This window comes from Python bivittatus, unplaced genomic scaffold (assembly GCF_059951505.1).
Source record: "Python bivittatus isolate LINGU-HERP-01145 unplaced genomic scaffold, Pbiv_v1 ctg000510_np1212, whole genome shotgun sequence".
Classification (NCBI taxonomy): Eukaryota; Metazoa; Chordata; class Lepidosauria; order Squamata; family Pythonidae; genus Python; species Python bivittatus.
This window is the reverse complement of record NW_028277081.1, coordinates 2190671-2218079: the sequence shown is the minus strand read 5'-3', so window position 1 is coordinate 2218079 and position 27409 is coordinate 2190671. Positions and strand designations below refer to the sequence as shown.

The 27409-nt window shown below is 56.1% G+C and overlaps 1 protein-coding gene across 4 annotated transcripts in view; it reads left to right on the top strand.

Moving 5' to 3' along the window:
* Positions 1 to 25685, top strand: part of PHC2 (polyhomeotic homolog 2) — a 36903-nt gene extending 11218 nt beyond the window's left edge. The window contains exons 3-15 of one of the 4 annotated variants that reach the window (XM_088147636.1): positions 3236 to 3394; positions 4510 to 4587; positions 4699 to 4869; positions 5658 to 5741; positions 6466 to 6781; positions 7211 to 7590; positions 8797 to 8929; positions 21104 to 21306; positions 21605 to 21728; positions 22187 to 22301; positions 22603 to 22744; positions 23523 to 23814; positions 24402 to 25685. In XM_088147636.1, coding sequence (XP_088003762.1) covers positions 3236 to 3394; positions 4510 to 4587; positions 4699 to 4869; positions 5658 to 5741; positions 6466 to 6781; positions 7211 to 7590; positions 8797 to 8929; positions 21104 to 21306; positions 21605 to 21728; positions 22187 to 22301; positions 22603 to 22744; positions 23523 to 23814; positions 24402 to 24556 — 2352 coding nt within the window. In that variant the 3' untranslated portion in view covers positions 24557 to 25685. Of the gene's footprint in view, positions 1 to 3235; positions 3395 to 4509; positions 4588 to 4698; positions 4870 to 5591; positions 5742 to 6465; positions 6782 to 7210; positions 7591 to 8796; positions 8930 to 13939; positions 14081 to 21103; positions 21307 to 21604; positions 21729 to 22186; positions 22302 to 22602; positions 22745 to 23522; positions 23815 to 24401 lie in introns of those variants that run through there. The other 3 variants (XM_088147637.1, XM_088147635.1, XM_088147638.1) reach the window with 3 other exon arrangements.
* Positions 25686 to 27409: the final 1724 nt, after the last annotated feature.

Genomic DNA, 27409 nt, shown 5'->3' with positions numbered 1-27409 from the left:
GGGCGGTTTGCGGCCAGCGAATCCCCATCATTGTCCTGCACGGAGGGCCGCCGCGGAGCTGTGGCGAGGGACGAGAGCGTAGGTAGCCCGTTTTTTTATCCTGCAGCTTCTTCAGCCTTTGGCCAAGGAAACCCACCCTCTGTGTGTGGGGGGTCTCTCTAGGGGATAAAACCGCCGCGCGGGAACGGCATTGTCTCTTGGCGGTGTTTGTGAACCCCATTGTGTGGTGTTTTTCTTACTGGGGGACGCTGCCTGGGTTGCGCTCGTCCCCCTGGGTGGAAGGTCCTGGAATCTCCAGCGTCTGCGCGACGCTTTGCAGAGATTCCCCCCACCCCGGTTTGGGTTTAATGTGGCGCATGGCGGTTTGCTTTCAAGGTGGCCTTTTGTTGGGGAACGAGTCCCTCTCCCTCCCTTGCTGAACTCACCCACATTCTGGGCGTGCACAACACCTCAACTCACGAAACAGGCTGTGTTTGCCCTGCACGCTCGGCCACGTACACGTGCATGCACGCTCACACGCACATGCTTATGTGCACACAAGCCAAACCAAAGTTAATGCTAACCAGGCTTAGTGCGGGCTCAAAAGCAGCGCGTAGTCTTTCCCTGATCTGGCCACGTATCCCCCAAGCGTGGTTTCTAGCTGAGGAAGGTCTTGCGCGTGTATGTTGACAGCCGCTGGACGGTTCGTGACTGCGTCTCCAAGCTCCCTGCTTTTTCGGGGACGGGGACGGAAGACTCCCTGAAGTCACAACTCTGCAACTGGAGTTCTGGGAGTCGATGTTCAAGGAATCCCAAGAGTGCAATTTTGGGGAAGGCGAGCTGAATCCTCCTGTTACTTGGTCCCGCCGGGCTCCGAACGCCACACTGTCTGGAAGGGGGCATGGATCGTGGGACCGCCAGAGAAACTTTCCTCCACTTGGAATGAGCCATAGAGTGCCCCAATGGCTCCCTTGTAGCCATTAGTGGACTTTGAAATAGTGCAAATAAGCCTGGAAAAGGAGCAACACCTTGAGTCAGTGGAGGCTTCTGGTGGCCGGTAGTTCCAGGGGATCTCCAGATCACGGAGTGGCTTCATAAAGTTGGCAGGTGGGTTTGATCTCTGCGTTTTAATAGCTGGTGGCTGTAGGTTGGCTGAGTTTGTGGCATTTGCACCACACCCTTAGTGATGTAATTAGGTTGGTTCATGTTTTGGTGGATTGTGCAAATCCGGAAAATGCATGCGAGCGTGGCCACGGACGTAACTTGGACCAGAAACCCAAGTTCCAACAAGACACGTGGCCCTATGCAGCTTATAAGTTAGCTGCTCCTGCCTTTGGGGGTTTGCTCACCTGGAATGCTGGTTACAGTTCTAATGATACTTAGAATTATATTACTATAAGCAGCGCAGTTTTGCAAGTTGTTTATTCTGTGTGCGACCATGTGGGTTTTTTGGTTCCCCAAACCCTGCAAGCGTGATCTGTTTTGCCCAGGGAAAAAAAAGTAAAAAAAAACCACGAGGGTTTCTTACGACAAAGAGGCGGAAGGGAGGTTCAGTTGGAATCGGGGCCTGTCCCTGAAAAATTGTACGCCGCTCAGCGCAACGTGAGTGAAACGAAACGCACAATGTTCTTTAAGTAGCCTTGCCCGCTAGCTGAAGGGAGGCGCAAGGGAATGAACCAGATATATTTTTTTTGATCCCCTTGGCGCATGTGAGAACGTCGGCAGAGGGCGAAGATGATTGATGACCCCCTTTGATAGCTCCCAGGACGGCTTGGAAATTCCCTACAAGGTCAAAGAATTAAGACCCTTATTGAAGCTGGTTAACCTTTGATCTGACCCTCCTCCTCTCCCCCCCCTGCATTTTGGATGGGGGGGCGAGGAAGCTGTAAGAGGTTTAGATAGGAGCTCTTGCATGAACTCCCGTTTCTCCTGCAATGCCCTGGATTTTATCTGGGCTTGTCAGCGTGTTCCCAAAATGCACAAGGTTTCAAAAGATTTGTGGCCGAAAAGACAGAGAGAGGAGTGCTTGTGCTAATGCAAGGTTTGCCCCCCAAATCTTTACTTGGAGGGGCTGGGGAAAGAGGAAGGTAACCGTTGTTTACCATTTGCCGTTTGCAAACCGTTGTTTGCAACTGAATGGGTTGTCCGGGAGCCTTGTTTCGCAGACCCTGGTTTACACAGCTGTGGCCCAGCAGGAGTGCGTGAGATTAGGGTGGTGGACCAGTGTGGCTCAACCTCTCTGAGGCCACAGCTCCCCCAATCCAGGGTCTTTCAGATGCCTGGGACTTCATGTCCCGGGACCCCCAGCCACCAAATCATAAATGAACCGCGGGCAGGAGATGCAACATTTTCAGAACACCAACCAAAGTTCACATCAGCCAAGTTTAGCTTGTTGCATGAATCTGTCTCCTCGGTCTTTAGCTGAGCTGGCTAAGGATCTTGGGTGGTGTTGATCGATGTCAGCTGCACTCACAAACCCTGGTGATAGATAGATGCAAAATCATGGCGTCCTGGTTTATTTTATTTCATTTTATTTCATTGGCCACCCCAATCGCTGCCAACTCTGAACCGCTTCCAATTGTTCCTCTGTCACTTTGCCTCAGCAAAACAAAGTACAGGTAGTCCTCGCTTAGCAACCACTGACAACTCCGTCGCTAAGCACTGCGGTCACTAAGCGGAACATCACGTGACCGCGACAGACTTACAACATCACTTCCCATTCGGCCGTTACACGAGACCTCATGTGACCGCAACTTCTGATTTTGCTGCCGGCTTCTCCACTGACTCGCTTGATGCAAGCCAGTTGCAAAGCCCACCAATGGTGGTCGTGTGACCCTGGGGCGCTGCGATGGTCATAAATGCCTGATTGCAAAGTGCCCAAATGTTGATCATGTGACTGTGGGGCTGCTGTGTGGGTTGTACATGCTAGGACTGGTCATAAAGTTGCTTTTTCGGCACCGTCGTATCTTTGAATGGTCACTAAACGAGGCAGCCAACCCATCAGAACCATCAAGTCACCATATATGTCCCCTGGAATAGTTGCAATAGGTTTTAGGTAAGGCGTGCAAGCTGGGAATGGCATTTGGAATGGCAAGTTTGTGTTGCTTCCTTTCTTTTATACAAGCCCTTAGGAGAGGGTGGGAATGTCTGTGTTGGGGTCCAGCTCTTGCAAGTCCCTTCTCCTGTCTGGAGGGGCCTTCTAGCGGAGGTGGTCTTCTCTTCCTTGTCTTGCAAACCCACCTCCCCTTCTCGGCAGGTGATCCAGCAAGCTTTGCACCGGCAGCCGAACACAGCCGCCCAATACCTGCAGCAGATGTACGCCGCCCAGCAGCAGCATCTGATGCTCCAGACCGCCGCCCTCCAGCAGCAGCACCTGGGGAGCACCCAGCTCCAAAGCTTGGCTGCCATCCAGCAGGTCTGTGACTCCAGGGAGATGCTGCCGGGAGGCAGCGACCAGGCCTGTAGGGTGGCAGGAGAGTGGGGAGAAGTGGGTGCCTGCCAGAAAAGGTTTGGCTTTCTGTTGTGCCACCCTCTCGATGGCAAAGGAGGTGTTCATTTTCGACAGTCCTTTCAACCCTGTCGGGTAGACCAGCTTTTTTCAGAATTCCAGGTATGCTACTTTATTGTAGTAGGGTATCATAACAGAAGCTTGAGTTTCTCTCTACTCCATCTTATACCCAGCAAAATCAAGGAAGGCTTATCTTGAGTTTCTTTCCCACCCTCTCCTCTTTCTCAGGACGGTGTAACTGCTTCTCTTAATGGGGAAGATTCTTAATGGTTCCTTCATACTTTCCCCAAGATAGTCTCTAAATGCCTTTAGAAGCAGAATGCTTTGAGAAAAGATGATTTTTAGAGAGTCATTTGAAATAATCTCTACATCTCCTGTCTTTGGGGCAAAAAGAGAACAAAACTAATAATGTCATCTTGTCCGGATGAGCCCGTACAAGCACGGAATGACATCCTTGTGCAAAGGACGTGACTTGTGTAATTTGGGCCAGCTGCATGATGATGTCATTGTGGCTTGCATTGACTACAAGCTTTCAGCTTTCCCTCCATCAGTGCCCATGGGGGGGCAAGCAGGGGCAGGTGCTGAAAGCAAAGTTGAGCCCCCGTGATGCGCACCCTCACACTGCATGCCTGTACAAAAGGAGCAGACTTTGTGGTGCGACTTTGTGGTGCCAACGGAAGTGGAAAGTCTTGCAGACACTTTTGCTTCCCAACCTGGTTTTTACAGCTCAGGAAAATGCAGCGACACAGGTTGGCCCAAAAAAGGAAGAAAATTGGTTGCTAAACAGGGGCCAGGCCTATTACGTATAAAGAAGGTCAGAAAATAAAGCAGCCCGGGCCGCTTTGAGGGCGTCTCTGGCAGCCCTCGGCACCAGCAGACGACGTTAGAAGCAGAGAAAGGAGACTGTCTCCCTGCTAATGCGGAATATCCCCGTCTGCGATCAGGAGGAAGAGACGTCTCGGTGATGGAGAAGGGTCTCCTTTCCGACCTGTCTGGCAATAATTTCCTATTCCTGTTTCCAGGCAAGCTTGGCAGCCAATCGACAGGGCGTCTCCTCCAGTTCCAACGGGGCCGCCCAGACCCCCCCGCAGCAGCCCACGGTAAGGCCGGAGGGCTCTATGGGGCTGCCTCGGTTCTCTCTAGTGGGCGGGAGTCTCTTTCCAGAGTGGATCTGGGCTTCTCCTCACTCGTCCGCTCACCTCTTGCTCCAGATAAACTTGGCCGCCTCCCCAGCGGCAGCCCAGCTCATTAACCGGGCCCAGAGTGTGAATTCCGCAGCCGCCACTGCCTCGGGCATTGCCCAGCAAGCCGTCCTTTTGGGCAACACCAGCAACCCCACCCTGAGCGCCAGCCAGGCGCAAATGTATCTCCGTGCACAGATGGTAAGCGGTTGGGCCGTCGTGGTGCTTTGTCAGGGCCGCAGAGGTGGCGCTGGGGGGTTGCGGGGCCCCAGTTTGGCCAGAGGAGGGGACGGGCCCTGCCGTTGCAGGGGAAAGTCCAGCGTCTGCACCTGGGCCGGGCGCAAAACAGCGTCGCCTCTCCTAGCCTGCTCGTCCGCCTGTTGCAGACGAGCCTGTCGATTCTGCGGCTTCGACGCCGTGGGGAGAGGAACGGGATGGGGTGGGCATTGCTGGCCCACAGAGTCCTCCAAGCTGGTCAATCCGACCCCGCTGGTCCTGATTCGAGTGGACGAGACCAGTTCCTGATTCCTTCAGGCTGCTGAACATCCACCCCGTTTGGCCCGATTGCTTTTTCGCTCACAGCTTTGGACTTCTCCAGAGAGGGGAAGCGTTCTCACCGAGGACGGCTGCGGCCACTCCCCGTGGTGCTGCCAATGCTGCCCACGCCCTCCCCACACTTAAAAAATCCGTTCTCTGGCTTGCTTTCGGGGCAAGTTGGCCGCCTCTGAAATGAGGACGTGGGTAGCCTCCTCGTGTATCCGAGGGCAAAGTGCGTCCCCCTTCCCTGCCTGCTGCCTCTGCCTGCCAGGAGGTGTCCTGGGCCCCGGCTAGACTTTGCCCCGGCTCCTTCCTCTGCTGGGGTTGCTTGTCTGGGACCGGCAACGGGGTGATGTACAAGGGGACCCCTTTCCTGTGATTTTCAGGCCCAGCAGAGCAGTTTAATGCAAGTAGCTAGGAGCCTAGGGCGTGCTGTTCCTTTGTCCCCTCAGCTCATCTTCACGCCCACGGTCGCCGCGGTTCAGCCCGAGGGGGCCAGCAGCGTCATGCAGCCGCCCACCACCACCGCACCTCAGGTAAGGGGAGGGTGCGTTGGTGGGGGCCGGGGAACAGGGGCCAGGGCTGCCCTCCCCAGAGGAAACGAAAACCCGCGTAGGGAGGGCTCCTTACGACGTCACTGTAGATGTTTTCGCGGCAGCGCTGGCTTTTCCTAACGGTTAACTAAAATCCAGCCCATGATATCAGGCGCTGAAAGTGGCCCTTTTGTGGGCTTTCCACAGCACTGGACATGCGCTGTGCGCCTCTTGCATAGAAAAGTGCGTCCGACAACCCCCGGACTCCATGCCTTGTGGCTACGTCTCCTCCCTCCCAATTCAGATTCTGTAGCACGCGCAGTCTGTCCTCCTCTGAGGTTTGGGGCCACCTCTCTGCAGGGCCAACCGTTCTAGAGAGGTCTCTGGCTTGGAAAAGAAACCATCTGGACCAGGCACTCATGCAGAGGGGCAGCGGTTTCTAGGGACTCTGCCTTTTGCGGCTTCTGTTCTGTTTCTGCTGAAAAACAACGGGGAAATGCTTTCGGGGGGTGGAGGGGTGCAAGGGCGGGGGGCCTGCGGTCCTCTCCTCTGGATCCTGGTGTGGAGGCCTCCGAGCATCCAGGGAGGGGCCCGCAAAAGCTGCAGCTGAGGACCGGGATTGGTGGCAGCGAAGGACGGGGCTGCTGAGTTGTGGCCGCACCCAAAGCGAGCAGCAGAAGGCTTCTCCCAGCGCTCAGACCCTCCGGTCTTCCATCTTCTCCTGCAGGGGCAGAACTCGGCCCTCCGCGCTCAGCAGGCTGTGAGCAACTCCCCGGGCCAGCAGCCGCCCGCCTTGGCGATCAAACCTGCTCTGAATAACAGCAGCCACGTCCCCTCGTCCTCCTCCTCCACCTCGCCCGCTGCCCAGGCCAAGGGGGCCAAGGAAGGCCTGTCTGAGCTTCTCTCCGAGCACCTTAAGAAAGGTGAAGGGGGCGGGGGAGGCAGCAGCAGCAGCAATGGGACGGCTGCTGCCTTGGATGGACGAGGCGGCACCCTCAACCGGACGGGCCCCCCCCCTACCACTCATCCGCTGATTGCCCCGGGTGAGTGCTTCTGAAGGTGGCAGGGCCAGAGGAAAGGTGGGGCGGTGAAAGAAGCAGGCGAGGTGGTCCTGAGAGCCTGATGGCTGTGGGATTTTGATGGGGGCCCAAAGAATTACGATGCAACATCAGGAGGATAACGTTCCGCTTTCCCGGAGTGGGAGGTCGTGCCTTAGGGAACCCGTTAGAAGAGCCTGGAAGAAAACATTGGACACTGGGATGGATTCCCTATTGTAAACTTCAATTGCAATATTTTCTTCTTCCTCTTCGTCTCCATCCTCTTTTTTGTTCGCCTTCTCCCTCTTTTCGGTGAAGTAGACAAAATCATGCTTCTGCCTATAAGAATGTGCACCGAGGGATGCCGGCAGCACGCTTAGTTTCTCACGCAGTCCTGGTGGGAAGGTGATGAATTCTTCCGTTTGCTTCCTCTAGCCTATTCTCAAGTCCAGACCCAGCCGCTGATGCAGCAGCAGCAGCAGCAGGTGCAGACAAAGCCCCTTCAGCACCAGTTTGTCATCCAGCAGCAGCTTCAGCCCAGACCGCCCCACCTGCAAGGCTTCCCCACCCCGGCCCCCGGCCTCAGCGCCCCCTCAGCCCACCTGCCAGCCTGCCAGTCCCCCAGCCAGCACAAGCCGAATTCCAGCCAGACGTCTCAGCACCCGGCCCACCCTTCTGGCCCTCCTGCACTGGGGCTGCAGCGTGCAGAAGGTGGCCCTCCGGGACGCCCTGCAGGGTGCCCAAACCACGCGGCCCAGCACAAGTTTCAGCACACGTCAGCCGTCATTCTCCAGCTGCAGCCTCCGGTTGGGACGGTGAGTTTGTGCCGGGTGGAGGTGGCGAATGCCTTGGTGGGGTTTCTCCCCTTGAATTCCAGGGACTCTGGGCCACGTCTCGTCGGCCTTCCACCTGGAGTTTCCTTACTTAGAGTCCTAGAGTTGGGAGGGTTCCTTAAGGTCATCCAGTCCAACCCCTGCGCCACATTGGTCATTGGTTCCATGCCAACCTGTTCTTGCTGTGAGTTGGAATTGGCCTTCCTGTAACTTGTGAAAACTTTTCTCGGCGTTGAATCCAGCAGCCAGTTACGCGGGGAGCAGCCAAGACCGTCTCATTTCTGGTTTCAGCTACGAAGTCCAGACTGGAAGGTTGACAGGAATTCACACGCCCAAAAGGACAGTTGTAAACTGTCTTGAGCTAGTGCCAGAAAAAGTGTAAACAGCCCTGGTGCAAGACGGCCCTTCCCCCCCCCTTTTTTTTGCATAGGGTTCTCTGAAAGCCGGAGTTGATTGTGTGGGGAACAGCATCTTTTAGGGAAAGTTCCACATCCACCTTCCAATTTGCAAGAAAAATGAGTTGGGCCGGTTTTCCCCCCTTAGAAACTAGAAGGTGCATTTCTTTCTGGAGCTGGAAGGGAGCAGAAAACTCAATTCCTCTTGGATGTTCGACTTTTGGAGGGCAAAGATCCTCATTCGATCAATGAACATCTGCAAACCACCTGCCATCTATTGTGTGTGTGTGTGCACATGTGAATGTACCAGACAGGCAGTAAAAGCAATTAAAAAACACCTGTACAGACCACCCACCTCCCATCGTTACGATTTGTAAACCCAACTAACAGCTTCTTCTTTAACAAACCGTGAATACGGAAACTTGACTTATCTTTGGGTGTGGAATCTGTAACGCACAGAATTACGTGACAGATTCCACACTGGTGTGGACTGGTAACAATTCTGGAATTGCGAGCTGGCCTGGACCGGCAACATCTGGAGGAGGGCTGGGCCCCCCATTCCCTGGGGACTGGGCTTAATCTTGCAAACCTCACCGCCGCTCTGTAAGGTTGGTGGCCAGGATCCCATCTTGCAGATCCACAGATGCTGATGGATCAGTGTGATCCAAAATGCTCTGCAATTTGCATGGCTGGTTAATCTCCGCTTGCCGAAATGGGAAGATTTCTCTGCCTACGCTTGCGGTTTCGGGCCCTTTCTTCTGATGACTTTTTCGCTTCCTCCCTCTGCCCGCAGCTGCCCCTCAGCGTCCAAGAGGGTTCCCGGAAGGACACCGTCCCAGCCCTTCTCCCGCCCGAGGCAGCCTGCACACCCCCGTCAGCTCCTTCTAAGCCACCAGCTTCTGAGGGTACCGGCCCTCCACCCCATGGTAAGAGATGCCCAGGCGCTCTCTTCTTTTCCAGGAATCTGGGCACGCAGCGGGTCCCCTGGGGGAATCGGAGCTTCCGCTACTCAGTGGAACTTCCCCATTCAGAGCAGTCTACCTGCAGAAACCAGTGCCCTTGGCTCTGAGTAGGGAAGCACACTCCCCTAGCGCGTGGGGTCAGGAGAAAATGAGGTTAAAAATTAAAGGTTGGTAAATTAATACCATGCTGCTCATAGGCTTATGTTCTGTGCAGTTTCACCTTAAACATTCCAGTTGGGTTTTCTTACTTTCGCACAAAGCCCTGGGACAAATTTCCCACCATTCCCCTGCAAGAATCCCACGCTTGTGTTAATAGCTGTGGGAGAAATGGGGAGACTGGGAGGGACCCAGAGTTTGAGCCTGGCTGGATCAAATAGGTTCTTCTTGCATTTCGCCCTTGCTCCCCATTTCTCTCTTCGCATCCACAAGTTTCCTATACAACCCTTCACGCTTCGTTCTGCAAGATGCATTGAACCTGCTAAAGGCTGGTGTCTTGCCTCCTGGGAAAAAATAATATGAACAGGCCCAGGCTTGCCTCTTGCTAAAATAAAGAAAATGAAAGGGGAAGGTTCTTCAGGTTTAAAGGAAACGTTGAAATGTCAAACCCTGAAAATGAACATTTGAAGTGCTGAGGATTAGAAGGTTGCAAACGAAGCAAATGAATGTTGAATGAAAAGTGGGGGGCTGGAAACGGTCACAGAGGAGGGTCAAAGGAAGGTCCGTGGGCCAATTCTGCAGGAGAGTTTGGGGGGCGGGGGGCACACGGGGTTGTCTTCCCCCGGGGGCACTAAAACGCCCGTTGGCTCAAATGACGCGACGTCCTGTTTCGTATAAAACGCAGAGACTCGAACAGAGGCAGAATTTAGTCGTTTTTCCTAGCGTGCCATCCTGCAATTACCAGATCTAAAAATGCTTTCTTGGCCACCCAGCTCGTCTGGGTGTGTGCGCGTGCAGGTGCACGTGTAGGTGAGCGCCGAGCAGAACCATTGCCAAGGGGAAAGCCTGGCTCCTCTGCCTGGCCTGACGCTGCTCGGCAAGGCTTTTCCCCGTTTCGAAAAACAGGGAAAGAGCAACAGTTCTCAAGGCTGCTTGGCGTACACGGATGTGAATTTTCGGAAGGGTGTGCAAGGCGCAGAGACCCCGCTCGGATTTCTGCGTCCCTTTGTGAGGCACCCCGTCTCGAGCTGTGGGAGACACGTGCAGTTAATGTGCAAGACGTGCAAACAGAAGAAAGCCTTGCGCTCCATTATGTGCACAATTCGGGGCCAAAACCCACTGCCTTTTTCCCAGACGTCCCTCCGTTGGCGAAACTCCTCTCTCTTTTTTCCCCCTTCATTTCCAGAATTTCTCCAGTGGCTTTTTCTCCTTTCCATACTATTAGAACAGAAGTTGAGTGACAGATGAGCCCGCTCCAGTGCGTGAAAGGCAGGGTTATTACTGGGATGTGGAACTCACGGCCACAATGTGGCGAGGGCTGTTGGTTCCCGTGGCCTGGAAAGCGGGGAGGGATTTGCTGAGCACACCATGTGGGGTGGGGTGGGGGGCTGGTGCTGAGCGCAGCCTCCCTAGATTACACGCTTGTGTGTGATTGTGGTTCGGCAATTTGGTTTCATTTCTTTCTCCCCGTTGGGAAGGTTTATGTTTTTGACTGCTCAGAGGCCTAGATGATGGGTTGGGGGCTTATAAATCTCCCCAATAAATCAAGAAGTGAACAAAGATAGGGGCCACTAGCGCAAGGGGGTGTCTGTGAAGCAGCAGAAGGGGATTCCTGGAGGTGCTCTCCAAACATGGGGGTTCTCCTCTTGTAATTCTTTTTCCAGCTTCATTTCTCGCCCAGAAATGTTCTGCCAGCTGCGGGGGATTTCTCTCCCCGGTCCGTGGGGTGGGGAGCAGGCGAGCCACGGCTTTTTGTCTGCTCTCCAGACGTGGGGGGGTGGGCACTCTCCCAAAGACAAAAGGGCTGCCTTATCCGGTTCACCCCACAGCTGGATCTCTGACCCAGCTTCCAAAGCCCCTTCACTCAAGTTAAATGGAGCGAAACTTCGCCCCCCCTTGGGAGGGGTGAGGTCACATCTGCATCCGTCAGGGGGCTAGATAATCCCCCCCCAGGGCGGACAATGCTGCTTGTGGCCCTATGCCTTTGCCCGTTGATAATGCATGGGGGGGTCCTGCAGAGAAATGGGGAATTGAGGGGTGGGCCACACAGACACACACCTGCCTCCCCCTCCCCCGGCTCCCAGCAGCTGCCCTTCTCTCATGCAGACTCCCAGCTCTTCGCTCCCTAATCAGCTCCAGCTTGTTTTGGTCCGCAAAAGCATCTGCAAAAAAGATAAAAAGAGGATGCAGGGCCCAAATCCCCACTGCCAATGTATTTCTAAGAAATCAGGGTTTGGCACGACTGGAAATACGCTCGCTTTCAAATGCAGCCCTGTCCCCACCTGAATTTGCACCAGCAGCAACAGCCCTTGGAGGCCGCAAAACGAAAAATAGCCCTTGAATACAATTTCTCCCCAGCGCAATTCTTCCCCTACTAACTTTAGTTTCACAAGAGGTTTGTCCCCTTAATAATTTTAAACCATATTTTTTTTGCGGCTTGAATAATCCTCCCTCCCTTCTTGTTCTACCAGATGTCGGGTTAATTAGAACAAACCAACATTTTTGTTCTAGTGGGATTTCTCTCTCTCTCTCTCTCTTTTGTTAACCTGTCCAAATCTCCAAACTGGACATCTTCTAAACTCCACCCTCCACTCGAACTCCCATGGTGTCCAGCTGGCACAGATCCTGGGCATGCTGGCTGGGAATTATTGGCACTGTAGTCCGAAGGAGCTAAAAAGGTGCCCTGTCCCCTTGAAAAGAAAACTTGCTTTTACCAGGCGCCTCTGCCCAAGCCTTGGGGCGAGGACGCTCCTGTGCCAGTTTCCTTGGGGAGAAATGAGAGTCTCCAAAGTGACTTACACAGCGTAAGGACCTGCAGTACTCAGTCCCCAGTAAAAGGAGCTCCTCTTGAAACTCAGATAAGTCCAAAGAAAAATTCATTTACTGAGAAGTAATACCGCGCCTGCAAAGTGATTGCTGAAATTAAAAACCCCTCGTGTGCCAAACTCTGCTTAATGCCTTTTCCCCTACCACCCCCCTTGGGTTAATTGATTGCGAGGCTTCTGACACACAGAGAATTGTGTTTCCTTTGCCGTTTCAGTTGTGACTGCATCTAAGCTGACATCCCTCCCCAAATAGGTGTTCTTGCTTTTACTAAGTACAAACTTGATTCCTGGGAACTTCACAGACACATCCCAGCAATTTCCTTGGCAATTTCCTGTCTTCTTCCGGGTTAATGTTTTTGACTCCTTTTTGACTCCAGGGACCACGGAGGCTCAGCTTCTAATACTCCTTTAGCCCCGGAAGCTCCTGAGTGAGGCTGCCTCCCTGTGTCCAGGAACCCCAGGGGTTCAGTGGGGAAGATGCTGGCCCAGGCATGGGGAGATCCAGGCTCTGGGCCCCTTAGCGAAAGCTGAGCTCTACATCTCACAGCCAACAATCAAAAGTAGTGATTTCAGTGCGCATAAAAGTAAATTGAATTGAGTTTCTCCCTCCGTTCTGTTTCTGCCACGCAAAGATAGAAACCTCACCCCCGGGGAGAAATAGAAACTAAAATAACCCCCTGTCCAAACTGGAAAAAAAAAAAGGAAATAAAGTTGGGGAATGGAATAAACCGATGCATTGTTAGCGCTGCAATATTTCGTTTTCCTGCTCAGCCCAACCCTTTGTCCTGGCCCACTCGGGGGTGTGTGTGTGTGTTTGGGCAGCCCCCCGTGTTACTCTGAGGCAGAGGGTGACCTTTGGCTCCCCAAAGGAGAAAAAGAGTGGGCGTAAAACAAAGGGGAATCCCAGCCCGTTGCTGTGTTAGCTGGGAATGTTGGGTCTCGTAGTCCTGACGTGGGACGGGCATCCTCCGGCGGGCGGGGGCGGGAGGCGGCTCCGATGTTGAAGCCGCTTTGGAAAGTTTGGGGCTCTTGAAAGTGGCGCCTCCGTTTGGGGCTCTTTCATGCCACCCAGTTAACGCGTCCTTTGGGGGGGACGCCGGAGCCCCTCCGAATTTCTCTCGGCTTTCGACGCAGCGCAAAAACAAAAGGGGGGCGTGCGTGTGTGCGCGCGTGTGCGCGCGTGGCCAAGGACCGAGCATCTGCTCCGGGCGCGCGGGGCGGAACGTGATTGGCAGGCCTGATAGATCAGCCGAGCGGCCGGGACAAAGGCGGGCGGGCGGGCGGGCGGGCAGGCGGGCGCCGTCCCCGCGGAAATAAAACAAAACACAGCCGCCCCGAAGGCTGCGCCTCCAGCAGCCCAAGCCTGGCCGCGGCCGGGGCCCGGGAAGGGCGCGCTCCCTTGGGCTGAGCGGCGGGCGCCAGGCGAGCCGCGGAGGAAGCCTCCGGACAGGTGCGGGTGTTCCTGGCCTCGGCAGCGGGGGAGAGCCGCAGTCCGCGCTGCGGTGGAGCCTCCCCGCCCAGGGGCAGTCTAGCAGAGCGCCAGGCGGGCGGGGAGGGCGCCGGCCTGCCCGTCCCTTCCCGGGCCGCGGAGGTGCCCTGCCGGCCGCCGGGCCGGGCGCTCCGGCGCGGGCTGCAGGCGGCGCTGCGCTGCGCTGCGCTGCGCTCGGCCGGGCTTGGCGAGGCGAGGCGAGGCGAGGCGGCCCCGGGCGCGGCCAATGAGCGCCGGCGGGGCGGAGAGGAGGCGGCGGCCGCGGCCCTGCGCCTCCCCGCCCTGCCGCCGCCGCCGCCGCCGCCGCCGCTCCTCCTCCTCCTCCTCCCTCGCGCGGCGGGCGGCATTGTTCGCGCCCTCCGCCCCAGCCCGCGCCCGGTCCCGCGGGAGCCGCAGCGCCGGCCGGCCTTGGCGACCGACGCGCCCAGGGCGCACGGAGCGGGGCGGAGCGGCGCGCCCCGCGGCCCCGCGCCGCCTCTGGGCCGCTCCCGATGCTGCGTGGCGGGCGGGCGGCCGCCGCTCCTGCTGCTGCTGCTGCCGCCGCCGCTGCCCGGGCCCGCCGCGGCGCCCGGCCCTAGCGCGCCCGGCGCGGATGGCGCTCTGCCGGGGCGGCCGGGCGGCGGCGCGGCGGCGCGGGTGACTCAGGTGAGCGGCCGGTCGCGCGCGGGCTTTGTTCGCGGGGGCGCCGGGCGGGCGGACGGGTGGCCGGGGCGCGGGGGCGCTTCCTCGGCCTGGGCGCTCGGGAGCTCCGCCGGGCCCGCGCGGACCCCCCCGCGGCCGCCGCGCCTTCTCCTCTCCTCTCCTCTCCTCTCCCCCGGGAGGCCGAGCCGGTGGGCGCCGCAGCCTCCCGGGCCTCCCCCGGCGCTGGGGCTGCGCCCCGCGAAGCCTCGTCCCACCCGCCCGCGCTCCCACCGGGCACCGGGGACCGGGGACCGGCCACCTCCTCGGGGACTCCAGCGCCCGTGCTTCCAGCCGGCCGGGTCCGGGCCTTCTGGTCTGGAGTCCTCCCCGCCCGGAGGGCGCCCGGTTGCAAGACGAGCTCATTGGCGGTGCAGCGGGGGGGCGTCTTAGGAGCGAGTCCGGCCGTTGTATGTCGGGGCAAAGTTGAAGGAGGGCGCCTGGGAGTCGGTCCCTGCCGGGATTACAACTCCCATGACTGGTGAAACGGGCGTGATCTTGCGGGGGCAAGAGGGTGCCAGGGCGTGGACGTGATTTAAGATGGCTTCTCTGCTCACTGGCCCCCTTTCAGTTGGAGGCATGCTGCCCACCCCCCCAGGCTTTGGACTGCAGCCCCCATCGAGCCTTTCTCAAACGGTGCGGCTGGCACCTGACGGGCATTGTGTCCTGGGGCTGGAGACGTTGGGCGGTCGGGGGTGCTGGGCTGTCCGTAAATCTTTCCAGCAGAGATGATGCCGGGAACATTCACACAGCCCCCCCAGCCCTAACCGGGGTTATCAAAACACGGTGGTGTTGCCATTAGCGGTGGCGCTCAGACCAGTCTCGCAGGTGGCTTCTCTGATGGCTTTGTGGACCCAAAGGCGGGGCGCTTGCGAGGGTCTGGCCCACTCAGGACACAGTCCCATTTGAGCCCAACCTGTGGGCCGGCCCTTTGGGGTAGGCCAGGTTGGGATTCCAAGAACGCTGTTTATGGCTGGGGGGGCCTCATAACAATTGTGCCAGCCTGCTGGCGTTGCTCTCCCCTCCAGCGTTTCCCAACCCCGGCGACTTTAAGAAGTGTGGACTTCCACTCCCAGAATTCCCTAGCCAGCCCTGGAGAATTCTGGGAGTTGAACTCCAGGCATCTTCAACTTGGATGGTTGAGGAACACCGCTCTGCCCCGTTTGATGCCGAACAGAATCCAGGCGGGGCTGTTTCGAGTTTCTTTCTCGGACTTTTCCAGGACCCAGAGATAGTTTTGGACCTTCCCCCTTAACGGCCGCTTGCTTCTTCCCCGTCCCCACGGCTGGGCCTGTCGTCCCCCTGAGCCGGGGGGACCCAACCGCCGTGCAGCCCTCAGTGCGAGGCAGTCGGTGGCTCCGTGCTCTGTTTGGAGCAGAGGTCAGCCCCCTCGGCTCCAGACCCCCCCGCTCGGATTCCAGACTTCTTCCGTAAGGCCTCAGTGCGAGTCCTGGAGGGGCCATCTTTCCTTTCTCTGCAAGGTGCAAGGGCAAGGCTTCGGGAAGAGGGAAAACGGGGTGCTGGGGCAGAATGAGTGCCCCCCATCAGGCAGCCCTTCCCGAGTTACCCCTAAAGGAATGGGAAAATAAAATTGCCCTGACCCGCTTTAGGACTTTAGCGTCACCTCCTTATAAGCTAACTCAACTTAGCCCTGCAAGGAGGTGGGGGCAGCGGCTGGCTCAAAATCATCCATCAGGCTGATTTTTAGTTCCTGGGCGAACATCGGGAGCCTGCTGGCTGCATCACAGAGTGCGATCGATGAAACATTCCAGGCGTTTTCCGGGCATGAGGCGTGAGGACCTCCCTCTGCCGGAAGGAAGTCGGGTGCCCGAGAGGGTGGGAAGGACACAAAGGCTGTTTTTATGATCCTGTTTTTATGACTCTGCAAACGCTCCTTTCTCGCTTCCGTCGTGGTTCCCTTCCGTTCTTCCGCCTCGGCTGCTCTTGAAATCAATTTGCATTTTGCCTTTCGGCAGCAAGCAATAAAAAATTCAGCTGGAACGGAGTGGCGTTTGGCGGGCTTTGTAGGAAGAGTTGGTGGGCTGTGTCCGTTCGGGTTGCGGTGTGCCAGGGGGGGGCGGGCAGGGCTCTGCATGTTCTCCTAAGAGATTACGATGGGAGAATTGGTTAAACGTCCCCTGTAACGCGTTAGGGAAGTCAGCTTTCAAGGGCATGAATTCATCTTCCCCCTTTGCGTTTTGGGGTTGTGTCTCTGATAGGCCTTCGAATGCAGTGGGAGAATGGGGACTCCTGCAGAGATGCAGCAGGGGCCCTCTCCAGTTCTGTTGGGAGGGGCTGACGCCTGTTCTCCCGGTGGATGCACCACGTGCCCCCGCCCTGGGAGCTCCTGGGCGGGCGTGACGGGGCGATGGGTTTCTGTTGCTTTCAAAGCCTGTCCCCACCGATAGCTGGCATTTGCACTGTGAGGAGCCCACATGGCGATTCAGAAGGGCGGGCAGGGACTGGTCGGATTATGGCCATGGGGGGGGATTGTTCTCCGTCCTCATCTGGTGGGTTCAGGGCCTCGGTGGATGTCCACAGAGAGAGGAACACAGGGGGGGCATTTGCGCGTCTGTAAAAGGCCGATCCCCAAGTACCGACGCTTGCTCAGGCGTGAGAAAAGAAACCAAATGAATCCCAGACTCGCAGCTGGGTGGGCGGCGCCTTGTCGCTTTGTGCTGTGACTGGGTGGCGCCGGCTCCCACCCTCCCTGCCAGGGCTTCCGTGCCACTGCGTTCTTGCCCGCGCATGTGCGGTGATGCTGAGCATTCCCCTTCCGTCTGGGGAGCAGAAACACCTCTCCAAATGACAGCCGCTTCGGGGGGGGATTTTCCAGCCCCCCACTCGCTCTCGTGCCCCAGACTGCGGGGCGGAGCGCTCGGGACTGGCGCATGGGCCACCGGCTTGGAGAAACCCTGGCTCTGTGCCCGTGCCTGGTGGAGGGACTCTTGGTCCTCACCGTTGGCACGTCTCCTGCGACAGCTGCTGCCCCCGCCCCATTGCACGCTGTGCTGATGTGTTAGGCGCTCGGCTGGGGCTGTGGTGCTTCTTCCTGGGCGGGGCCCTTCCGGCTGCCCCCTGCCCCATTTCTTGGATTCTGCTAAACTGTCTTAAAATGGGAAACGTCGGTGGCCTCCTGGGCTTCCCATGCCCCCATGGCCCTCTTGCGCATGGTTGAAGAGGTGCCCCCTCTCCCCACCCTGAAAACAAGGAACTGTGCAAGCTGGGAATCGGAGTCGGTCCATTCGGGCTGGAGAACCACGGATAACCCTTCTAAACATGGTGGCTTGATTGGCGGGTAATAGAGGGAAAAGTAGAAGACCTTGCTGTTTGGTTCGTTTTCTGAGAATGGTGGCTTGTTAGCACCGCAAAGAAAAGTTGGGAGGTCCTGCAGGGTTAAGAGTTGTGGCTGGAAAAGAGTCTGGAGGTAGCCAGGGTCTGCTGATACCTTTTACCCTGGATAATGAACTAGGTTACCTTTTATCCTGGATAATCCAAGAACAGGAACAGACAGGGGTCAGCAGAACGACTTCAGGTGCATATTAGGAAACGGTTAGAAAGTGGGGGGCTCACGCAACCTGTTTAATTTGCTAGACATAGCTGCCTTTGTGTAATGGGCTAACCATGGTTAACCCAGCCGCTGATCCAAACCGTTGACCCCGGTTCTGCTGACCCGGCTTCGCACTTAACGCCCAGACTTTTGGGGCTAAGCGGAAGGTATGAACTCCGCCATTGTGGTTTGGAACTCCTGGCTTAACATGTGACAGCCCAGCTATTTCTGGTTTGTTGAACAAGACATGGTTCAACCCGTTGAGCATGGCGGGGGAATTTATCCACCAGCTGGTAGTGGCTCCCCAGAGTGTAAACCAGAATGTTTTCGGTCCTTTCTGGGCTCCTCTGAGTTTGAGGCTAATGTTGCTCCCTTTTTGCGGGGTAACAAAAAACATTCTGACTCTGGCTGATCTCTAAAAACCTTAGGTAAGATTTATGTCAGTTTCGCTTAATCTGGATTCTTGGAATAGCTCCTGTCGGAAAGCTTTGAGAAGCAGCAGCGTTCATGTGCTGTTAAGGAATAGTTTTCAAATGCCGTGTATTTCCAAGGGGCTACAGGATTCCCCTACCCACAACTGTTTTATTTACTGAGAGATATTCTGTGGTTTAGTGGGGATTTTGAACCTGGCTAGCTGCGAATTCTGGGAACTGCACCTAACGTTGAAAGGTACCTGTGATTGGAAAGTCTCCATTCACACACACACCTGCGTGTATCTTAGATATCCTTACTGGAAGGAGCTGAAATGTAATCTCTGGGGGACTAGGGTGAGCAAGGGGTTCTGGTTATCCATCTCGTTTCAGCCTTGGAAATGGGCGCTGGAATCAACTTTGTTTTAAGTGGTAACATGGCTTGGTTTTGGCTGATCAAATCAGCCATGGCTTATGATTCAGCGCAATGTTTTTCAAATGGGCCCCTTTAAGATGGGTGGACTTCAACTCCCAGAATTGTGGCTGGGGAATCCTGGGAATCGAAGTCCACCCATGCAGGCTGGGGAATTCTGGGAGTTGAAGTCCACCCATCTTAAACGTGGCCCAGTTTGGAAAACACGGGTTTAGCCCATTGTGCCTACTGCGACAATTTAGGCTCCTTCAACACGTAATGATTACACCAGCGGTAGTTGGTCATTAGATACGAACAGACCTGGGAGGTTTACTTTGGGGGTACAAAATAGATAATAATTGGGGACCCCGCTTAGTTTCTGCCTGAGTGGTAGATTTGGGCAAGTCTCCAGATTGTCAAGAGGAGGTGACTCGTGGAGTGTCGCTTGGGCAAGAGCAGAGACTCATGAAGTGGTGCAGCAGGCCCCCTCCTGCAGATGAGCGTTTGGGGATCCGTGAACCGTTCACCCTCCTTGGTTTTTTGGAGATGCACGCGGACTAAATCCTGGATGAGAGCCAATGAGAGTGGAGTGGCTTTGCGGCCGGGCGGCCTACCCGCGGCCGAGGGTTGGACGTTGTGGGCCCGCCGGAGGCGGTTGGACGTCCTTTGTTGCCCGGGCCCTTCCCGTCATGCCTCGCTGGGCCTCCTGGCTGCCGTTGTGCATGTTCCATGCGTTCCCCGCTGCAGCCGGGGAGGCTGGCGGAGAGGCGCGCGAGATGGGAGTGCCAGCTTCTCCGGGGCGTTGCGCAGGCGGGCGGGAGAGCGAGCTCTTGCTGGAGCCGCGTCACGCCACAGCGCGGGCCACAAGCCCTCTCGTGCGCGTGTCGCCAGGCGACCGGGCATGCCGAGGGCTTTGCGCGTCACCTGGAGCCCTTTTTTTGTCTGTTTTGTTTGCTTGGAGCGTCATCTCTGTTTTGACCTCCGGGGCGATCGAAACGTGCCCGGGCGATTCACTCTGCCATCTGCAGATAAAAGCAAAAATTGGCTTCCTTGCCTAATTTGCAAACCGCGCTCTCGCTTTGGGTACTTTTGCGCAGAAAATTGTGCGAAGGGTGGATTTGATTGTAATTCCTTTTTTTTTTTTTGGAGGACTTGGCCCAAACTTGTCTTGTTGGTCCTCCCATTTTACAAAAAGCACTTTCTGCACGAAGGCCCTGTTGCTGTTGTTATATTTTGCAAATCCAAAGAATTCTTCGTTCTTTGCGAATCGATCCAGGGTTACCTCTAGAGCCTTTGGGCAGTTTTCAGGTCCCGGATTATTTCCCCTCCCCAAATATAGTATTTGAAAAGAAGGAACATAATCGCAGAAGCTGCGCATAGATACGGGATGTCTTCCAAAGCTCTTTTCTGTGCTCCTTCGAACGTCTTCAGTTTGCTAGGAGGGCTTATTTCATTTATTATTCAGATATTATTGAATGCATTTTCTGCCTTTCTGTTTTTTGTAAACGGTTTACTGAATGCAACAGTCAGCACTTGGAGGAAGGAAACTCTGGCCACTCAGGCAGAAAAGCAACAGACCTGCTTTTCTGTGGTTTCTGCCTTACCACAGCCTCCTGAAGTTTCTAGTCCTCATTGCGTTTGGGTTTGTCAGGAAGCATCTTCTTGTATGGAGATAACCATCGTAATAATGTCCAAGAATCCGGGAATTTTCCATATTGGAAATTCCAATATATTCCAATTCCAGTTGTTACCCGACTACCAAAATTTACACACCGATCTTGAGGCGCTAGGAGGAGTGACCTATTTGCATCCCCTTCTTGCCGGTTTTGATTTGGGGCCAGGATGGAAAAGCAGTTTCAATTTGGCATTTGCCCTGAAATGCACCCCGGTTTTAGGATCAGTAAAAGCCTTGCTAGGATCTGATGGTTGCATAATTAGCTTTTTTCTCTTTTTGGGGGGTTATTTGCTGGGGGGAGACAGGGATACACGTGGTTTTGTGCCCTGGGAAACCTCAGTAGGCCCCAAAATAGTGAAGTCCCTGGAGCAGAGTTTTTCCCCCTCCTTTTGGTGGTCGGAATAGCTAACAAGTCCGCTTTGTAAGCAAAAGTGCTGAACAGCCGCGTGGAAACTCCTCTGAGCTGGCTCACGAGGACAGTTTCCAAATGGTTCCCCCCCCGGCCCCCCCATCGAGTCTCCCAAGCGGGGACTGGTCCAGCAAGAACCCTTTGGGTCACCGCAGCTTTCCCGGGGTCCGGGGCGCGAGACACCCCGGGCGGGCGGGTCCGGCTTTGTGCTTGGCGGCGTGACTTTAAAGTTCCCGGGCCCTTCGGGGTGGTGGGTTGGGGGCCGACTTGAGCGCGGGGGCTCCTTGGCGCCCCCGGGCGCTTCCCGGGGTCCTCGTGCAGCTCGGCCGCTGCTCTCCCCTGCCCGCTTCCCACCCGGGCGAGGGGCCGTCCAATGTGGGTCGAGGGGCCGTCCAACGTGGGTCGGACCCGTTGGCGGAGGGGGAGTCAGCTGTATGGTAATCAGGGGAGGGCGGGAGGGGCTGCGCCCGCCCGGGGCCTCTGCCTTTGTCTCCAGCCCTGCATCACGCCGCCCCTCCTCGCTCTCCCCGGCAGAGGCAGGCCCCGGCAGCGTTCGCACGCCCCCAGACCCCAGCAGCCCCGGAATGACATCGGGAAGCGGGAGTGCTGCCTCCACCGTTCCCAGCGCCGCGCCCCAGAACGGGGAGAACAAGCTGCCACAAGCGATTGTGAAGCCCCAGATCCTGACTCACCTGATCGAGGGGTTCGTGATCCAGGAAGGCGCCGAGCCGTTCCCGGTACGTCCGTCTCTCTCTCTCTCTCTCTCTCTCTCCCCCCCCCCGCCGGGAAGGGAGCTGGGTGCTGGAGGGGGCCTTGGAGGGCTGGTGGTGGGATTGAAGGGGGCTGCGGGTGGCCGCCTTCTGCGTCCGGGGGTGGACGGATGGACGGACGGCCAGGTTCTCCTTCACCTGCCCGGTGGCTGGTTGGGTGGGGGACGGGAAGTATTCCTCCTCTCCCCCGCCCCCAGTTCTTGCGGGGCTCCAAATCTCTCGGAAGGCGGCTCTCTAAACGCCCAACGTGCTCTTCCCCGGGCAGGTGGGTCGCTCCTCGCTGCTGGTGGGGAGCCTGAAGAAGTATGCTCAGGCGGTTCTCACAGAGAAGCCTCAGCTGCAAGACACCACCACCACCGACTCCGAGATGGAGGACCCTTACCTGCAAGGTCGGTCTGCCCCGGTGGCCTGGGAAAGGGAAGGGCGAGGGGGACTCTGGGCACGTGCAGAGTGCCTCTCGGCTGGGGCAGGGTCCGATGGCCCTTGAGGGCTTGGGGTCAGGCGGGAGAAGAAGCATCACTTTTCTACAAGAGTCTCGTTCCCCAGCTTCCCCTCCCCTATGTTTCCCCCCGGGCTGATAATTCCTTCAAAGATTTTTAAGTGTCTGTGGGTTGTGGGGTCAATGATAATTTTCCCAAGCCTTTTAAAATTTGGGGTGCAAGGGGGTTCCAGCCGTGGAGGTCCACTCTCGGTTCCTTTCTTTTCCCTCTCCTTGATCAAGACGTTTGTCCCAACCCCGAGGGATCTGTCGCCTGTAGAAAACAGGCCCGTTTGCCCAGCTGCCGTGGGGTTTTCCTTGGGTCCTGCCGGGCAGCCTTGACTGAAAAATTTTGCTCTCCCTCCCCAGAATCCAAAGACGAGGCGTCGCCCCCGAAGTTGAAATGCGAACTCTGCGGCCGGCTCGACTTTGCGTACAAGTTCAAGCGTTCCAAACGGTTCTGCTCGATGGCGTGTGCAAAGAGGTACCTCTGAACCCAAAACCTGACTGAGATTGGGCCCCGGAGCTCCCTCTGACTGTCCATAATGGCAGGGTAAACCCAAAAGTAGGCTTAATGCTTTGGAGTACAGCCTTCCTATCCTGGGTACTTCGCCAAGAACATTAGGCCATCCCCATGGAGCAAAGTTGGATCTTTCTGGCCAATGGTTGCTTGAGGACACCCAGATCTCCACGCTAAGCAGGATCAAACTTGGCTTGGATTTGCATGGGAGACTTGGTCTTCCTTCTCCACACCAGCGTATTCACCTCTCTGTCCCCTCCCCTAGGTATAACGTGGGTTGCACCAAGCGAGTAGGCCTTTTCCATCCAGACCGCAGCAAGCTTCAGAAACCGAGCACGCCTTCACACTGTCGACGCCGGCCCTGCAAGGGAGCCCTTCCATCGCTCAGTAAAGAAAGCAAGAAACCGGTGAGGCTGGTGGGAGAGGGGCAGGGGGGGTCTCATCAGTGCAAGGTACTCAGGCTTCAAGAACTGTTTTCACATTGTGGAGAAATTCAGGAGCAGTTTCTCTTCCTTCTCCTTCCTCTAAAATGTTGGGCAGTTGCAGGAAGATTATGGTGCCTTCCTGTTTGGATTTCTTCTCTTGCAACACTTGACCCTCAGTTCCCCCATCTGTAAAATGGGAATAATTTGCACCAACAAATTGGATGACATTGGTTTTTGGTGCTGAGGATGAAGCATCTCTCTCTGACGCAAGTTGCTTCAGAACAGTGTTATTCAACCTTGGCCACTTGAAGATGGGTGGACTTCAACTCCCAGAATTCCCCAGCCACCATTGCTGGCTAGGGAATTCTGGGAGTTGAAGTCCATCTTCAAATCGCCAAGGTTGAGAAATACTGACACAGAATCACACCCTGTGGATGTGTATAGTGATGGAGTAGGGAAATGATCAAGGAAGCAGATATAGGAGCACACGTGGTACATTGCTAAAAATAAAAAAAAGGGAGGTTCAATTCTGCATTTTTATCATTATGTATAATTTATATTGAATTAATGGAATGAATCCCAGAATTGTTCCAAGACAGCATAAAAGACTTTGAGGTCTGCCGTCGCTAGTTGCGGGTTTCCTGAGCTGGAGGGTCAGCAAGGCTCTAAGATCTCAGATAATCTGAGGGAGCAGTTGTGAGCTAGAATGGATAAGAGGGTGACTGTGCCAACCTGGTCTGTACCCTTTTTGGGCCCATAGGCACCAGCCTCCCTGCCCCCCAGTTCTGGTCCCATGGCGGTGCCCGGCTCGCTCCAGCTCAGCCATGGGCAAGAGGACTCCAGCCGTTGCTCGGACAACTCCAGCTACGAGGAGCCTCTGTCCCCCATCTCAGCCAGCTCGTCCGCCTCCCGTCGGCGCCAGGGCGAGCGAGACATGGAGCTACCCGATGTCCATGTGCGGGACCTGGTGGGGATGGAGCGCCACTTCCTGCCGAGCGAGCCCACCAAGTGGAACGTGGAGGACGTCTACGAATTCATCCACTCCTTGCCTGGTAAGAAACCTCTGCAAGGGCCCTGAAGAGCCCCCCGGGGGGCAGAACTTGGAGCCCTGTCTCCTTGGACCACTATTCACCTGTAGTGCCATGAGAAGGGTGGCCTCTAGCCTCAAGCATAAAGGGATTGAGAGAAGTTAAAGCAAGTGCCAGAAACTTAAAATAACCCCATCTCGATTTTGTTAGGTATAAGATGAAGTAGAGAGAAACTCTGGCAGGCTTCCAAGGTTCTGTTATGATACCCTACAACAGGGCTTCTCAACCTTATCAACTTTAAGATGTGTGACTTCAACTCCCAGAATTGCTGGCTGGGGAATTCTGGGAGTTGGAGTCCACACATCTTAAAGTTGCTGAGATTGAGAAACCCTGCCCTGTGGCAATAAAGTAGCATTCCTGGAATCTGCGTGGTGACTTTGCCTCCCTCAAAGGACTGACCTCAATCTGTCCCACTCTGGTCATCCTTAAATTCCTTTACATCCAGGAAGCTGCCCGTCCCCCAGGTTGGGCTGCTGGACGTCTTGGGGGTTGTCAGTTTGGTGTGTTGGAGAGTCTTTTGAGCTGATGGGGTCCGTTTCTCCACCCTGCAGGGTGCCAGGAGATCGCCGAGGAGTTCCGCACCCAAGAGATTGATGGCCAGGCGCTGCTGCTGCTGAAGGAGGACCATCTCATGAGCGCCATGAACATCAAGCTGGGCCCGGCGCTGAAGATCTATGCCCGCATCTGCATGTTGAAAGACTCCTAGGAGCTGGTGGCTGGTTCCAGGCCAAGGGTGGACGATCAGCTTGGGGAAGGGAGGGAGAGCTCAGGTGGACTTGGCCGTTGGGCCTGCACGCCCTCCTCTCACAGGTAACTTGAGCACAAAGAGCCCCCACTGATGGAGCCGGGGAGAAGAGGCAGACCCCCGTCTTGGCGGCCCGATGCCCCGAGGGCAGGGCCGTGGGGCCGTGTACATACGATGACGACGTAGTAATCTGTAGCTTCCCTTTGGACGACCCCACCCGCTCCTCTCCCTGCCAAAGGAGGGGACGTGGCGGGGAGGAAGGTGGTGCCCCTCGGGCAGAGGAGGAGGGAGGGTGCCCCCGGGCTCCCCTACGGCCCCAACCACCCCCCTACCCCCTTTGCGTTGGACAAAGCCTCTCGGGAACCTCAAAGCCAAACAGGACCGTTGCCTTAAACTTTTGCGTAGGTGTGTGTGTGCGTGATTGTGGTGCCACATAGTGCACTTCCCCATCTCTCTGCCCCCCCGCCCCCTGCAGCTCTTTTGGGCTCCGTGGGGCCAGCACTGGGCTTCCTAGGCAGAAACGGCACCTCGGCGGAAGGCCGGATGAGGGGCCCCCTGCAGCCTTGATGCCTTCCTTTCTTCCCCCCAACCATCCTTTTTTGTTCCCATTTTTGAAAATGGGGAGGGGCCAGGCTTGAGCCACAAGAATTGGTCGTCCTGGACTCGCCCCCCCTCTCCAAAAATCTCCTTGGGAGGTGCTGCCACGGACCTGAGACCAGTTCTCCGGGCTGCCTTAAAAAACGTTTTGCGTTTGTTGCAAGCACCCCCCCCCCATTTGGAAAAAAACAAAACAGAACAAAAAGTCCAGCAAGGCAGGGCAGGAGAGGCTGGTTTTCTCTCTGGAAGATGGGGCAGGTGTGTCGAGAGTGGGTGGGCTCGCCTAGGGCGATCAGGGACGGAACGGGAGGCGAGTTGGGAGCGCAGCTGAGCTGTTTTCCCCCGCGGTGGCTGTTGGCGATGCCTCCTTATTTTCCCTTGTGCTGGACACTCACGGCAGCCTTCAGGGCTGCGAGCAAAGGACCTTCTATTGTTTCTTCCACCACCTTGTTTTTAATAAACTCCTTTGGGAAAAAAAAAAAGTCTCTCTCGAACACGGTCTTCTGCTGCGCCTGGGAGGGCGAGAAATCTCGCTCTGGGCTTCCGGGAAACAGGGCGGGGAGGTGAAAAGACCTCGAGGTAGGATGGTGCTGCCGGAGTGGTCGAGAGAGTGGGTCGTTCTTGTGTTTTTCAGCTGGAAGATTTGGGTGTAGCTCTTAGGCGGTTTCCGGTCCTTGTTCCTTACAGAGCTTGACCTCACTCCGCTCTGGGGAAGGTGTGGAGGATCTTGGTGCCTGGAGATGGCGCTGGCTGCTGCTTCCACTGACCCCAGTCGGCAGCTCCCGGCGTTTGTGGATGATGGGAACTGACATCCGGGGTCTAGCAGGCCTCAGGTTCCTCCGCCCCACGCAGGTTTCGGATCAGCCTTCTCCCCTCGTGACTCTCTAGGGCAGCGTTTCTCAACCTCGGCGGCTTTAAGATGCGTGGACTTCGACTCCCAGAATTCCCCGGCTGGGGAATTCTGGGAGTCGAAGTCCACGCATCTTAAAGCCGCCGAGGTTGAGAAACACCGCTCTAGGGGAATCCCAACGGGAACTAACCGCCGTGTTAATTTTGATTGAATTTATAGCTTGCCTTGTTCTGGATGATGCTGGCCGGCTTTGCAAAATTCAGAACACCAATAAATAGAAAAACGCTCCGGCAATAAAAACAGTATCCATTCAGGGAAGGAAAAAACCCGTTAATCCAAGTCCTGCGGGAAAAGCCAGGTTTTTAAAGGCGGGCAAGGTGGGAACCATGCGGATCGCTGCGGGGCCATTGTTCCAATGGGGAGGCGCCACTGGGAATTGGGGTCCGAGCACACCTTTAGTGGTTGGGGGACAGGTGAATGGCTGCTGTTATTCCTGGCCATGTTATGTTTGCTTGGCGGTCGCGTCTGCAGATGAAGATCCACCGTTGGAGGTTCGAAACGGCCTATGGATTACAGGTAGTCTTCGCTTAACAACCATTCGTTTAGCAACTCTGCAAAGTTACGACGGCACTACAAAAAACTACTTATGACCAGTCCTCGCACTTACGGTTGTTGCAGCGCTCCTGCGATCACCATTTGCGACCTTCCCAGCTGGCTTCCGGCAAGCAAAATCAATGGGGAATCCTGATGCACTTAACCACCATGTGATTCACTTAATGACCGTCACAAAAGCGTCGTTAAAATCGGCTGCAGTCACATGATGTTTTGCTTACCAACCACCCTGCTTAACGATGAATTTTCCAGTGCCTCTTGTGGTCGTTAAGCGAGGACTACCTGTAGTGCAGTCTGCAAAATAGTAAAGCCGTTCGGGTGGCAAGCTAAGTTCAAAAACTTCTTGGCCTAATAATACTGCTTGAGGGGGACATAGAGGTATACTTTTGGGGCAGGGCCAGCCATTGTAAAAACAGACCCCCCAAGTCAGGAGCAGAGATTTTTTTTTAGTGTGGGTTAGAGGGCAGGTCTCTGCCCCACGACAGTTACAGTGGGCAAATTACGACGGTGATGCTTTGCTCTGGCACGACAGACATCTCTTACGTCACTGACACAGCGAGGTGGGCGGCGTATAAACCCGATCAATCAATCAATCAGTGATGATTAAATCTCAGCAGCCCAGGGGCTGTCGGCCAAGGAAGCTGCTTTTTGGGGCGTCCCCCGTTGGCAGCCCCGCTGCTCTGCCTCCCAGCACCTACAGCCCCCCGCCCTCGCCAACCCTTTGCCCACGAAAAGGAGAAGACCGCAACTCCAAG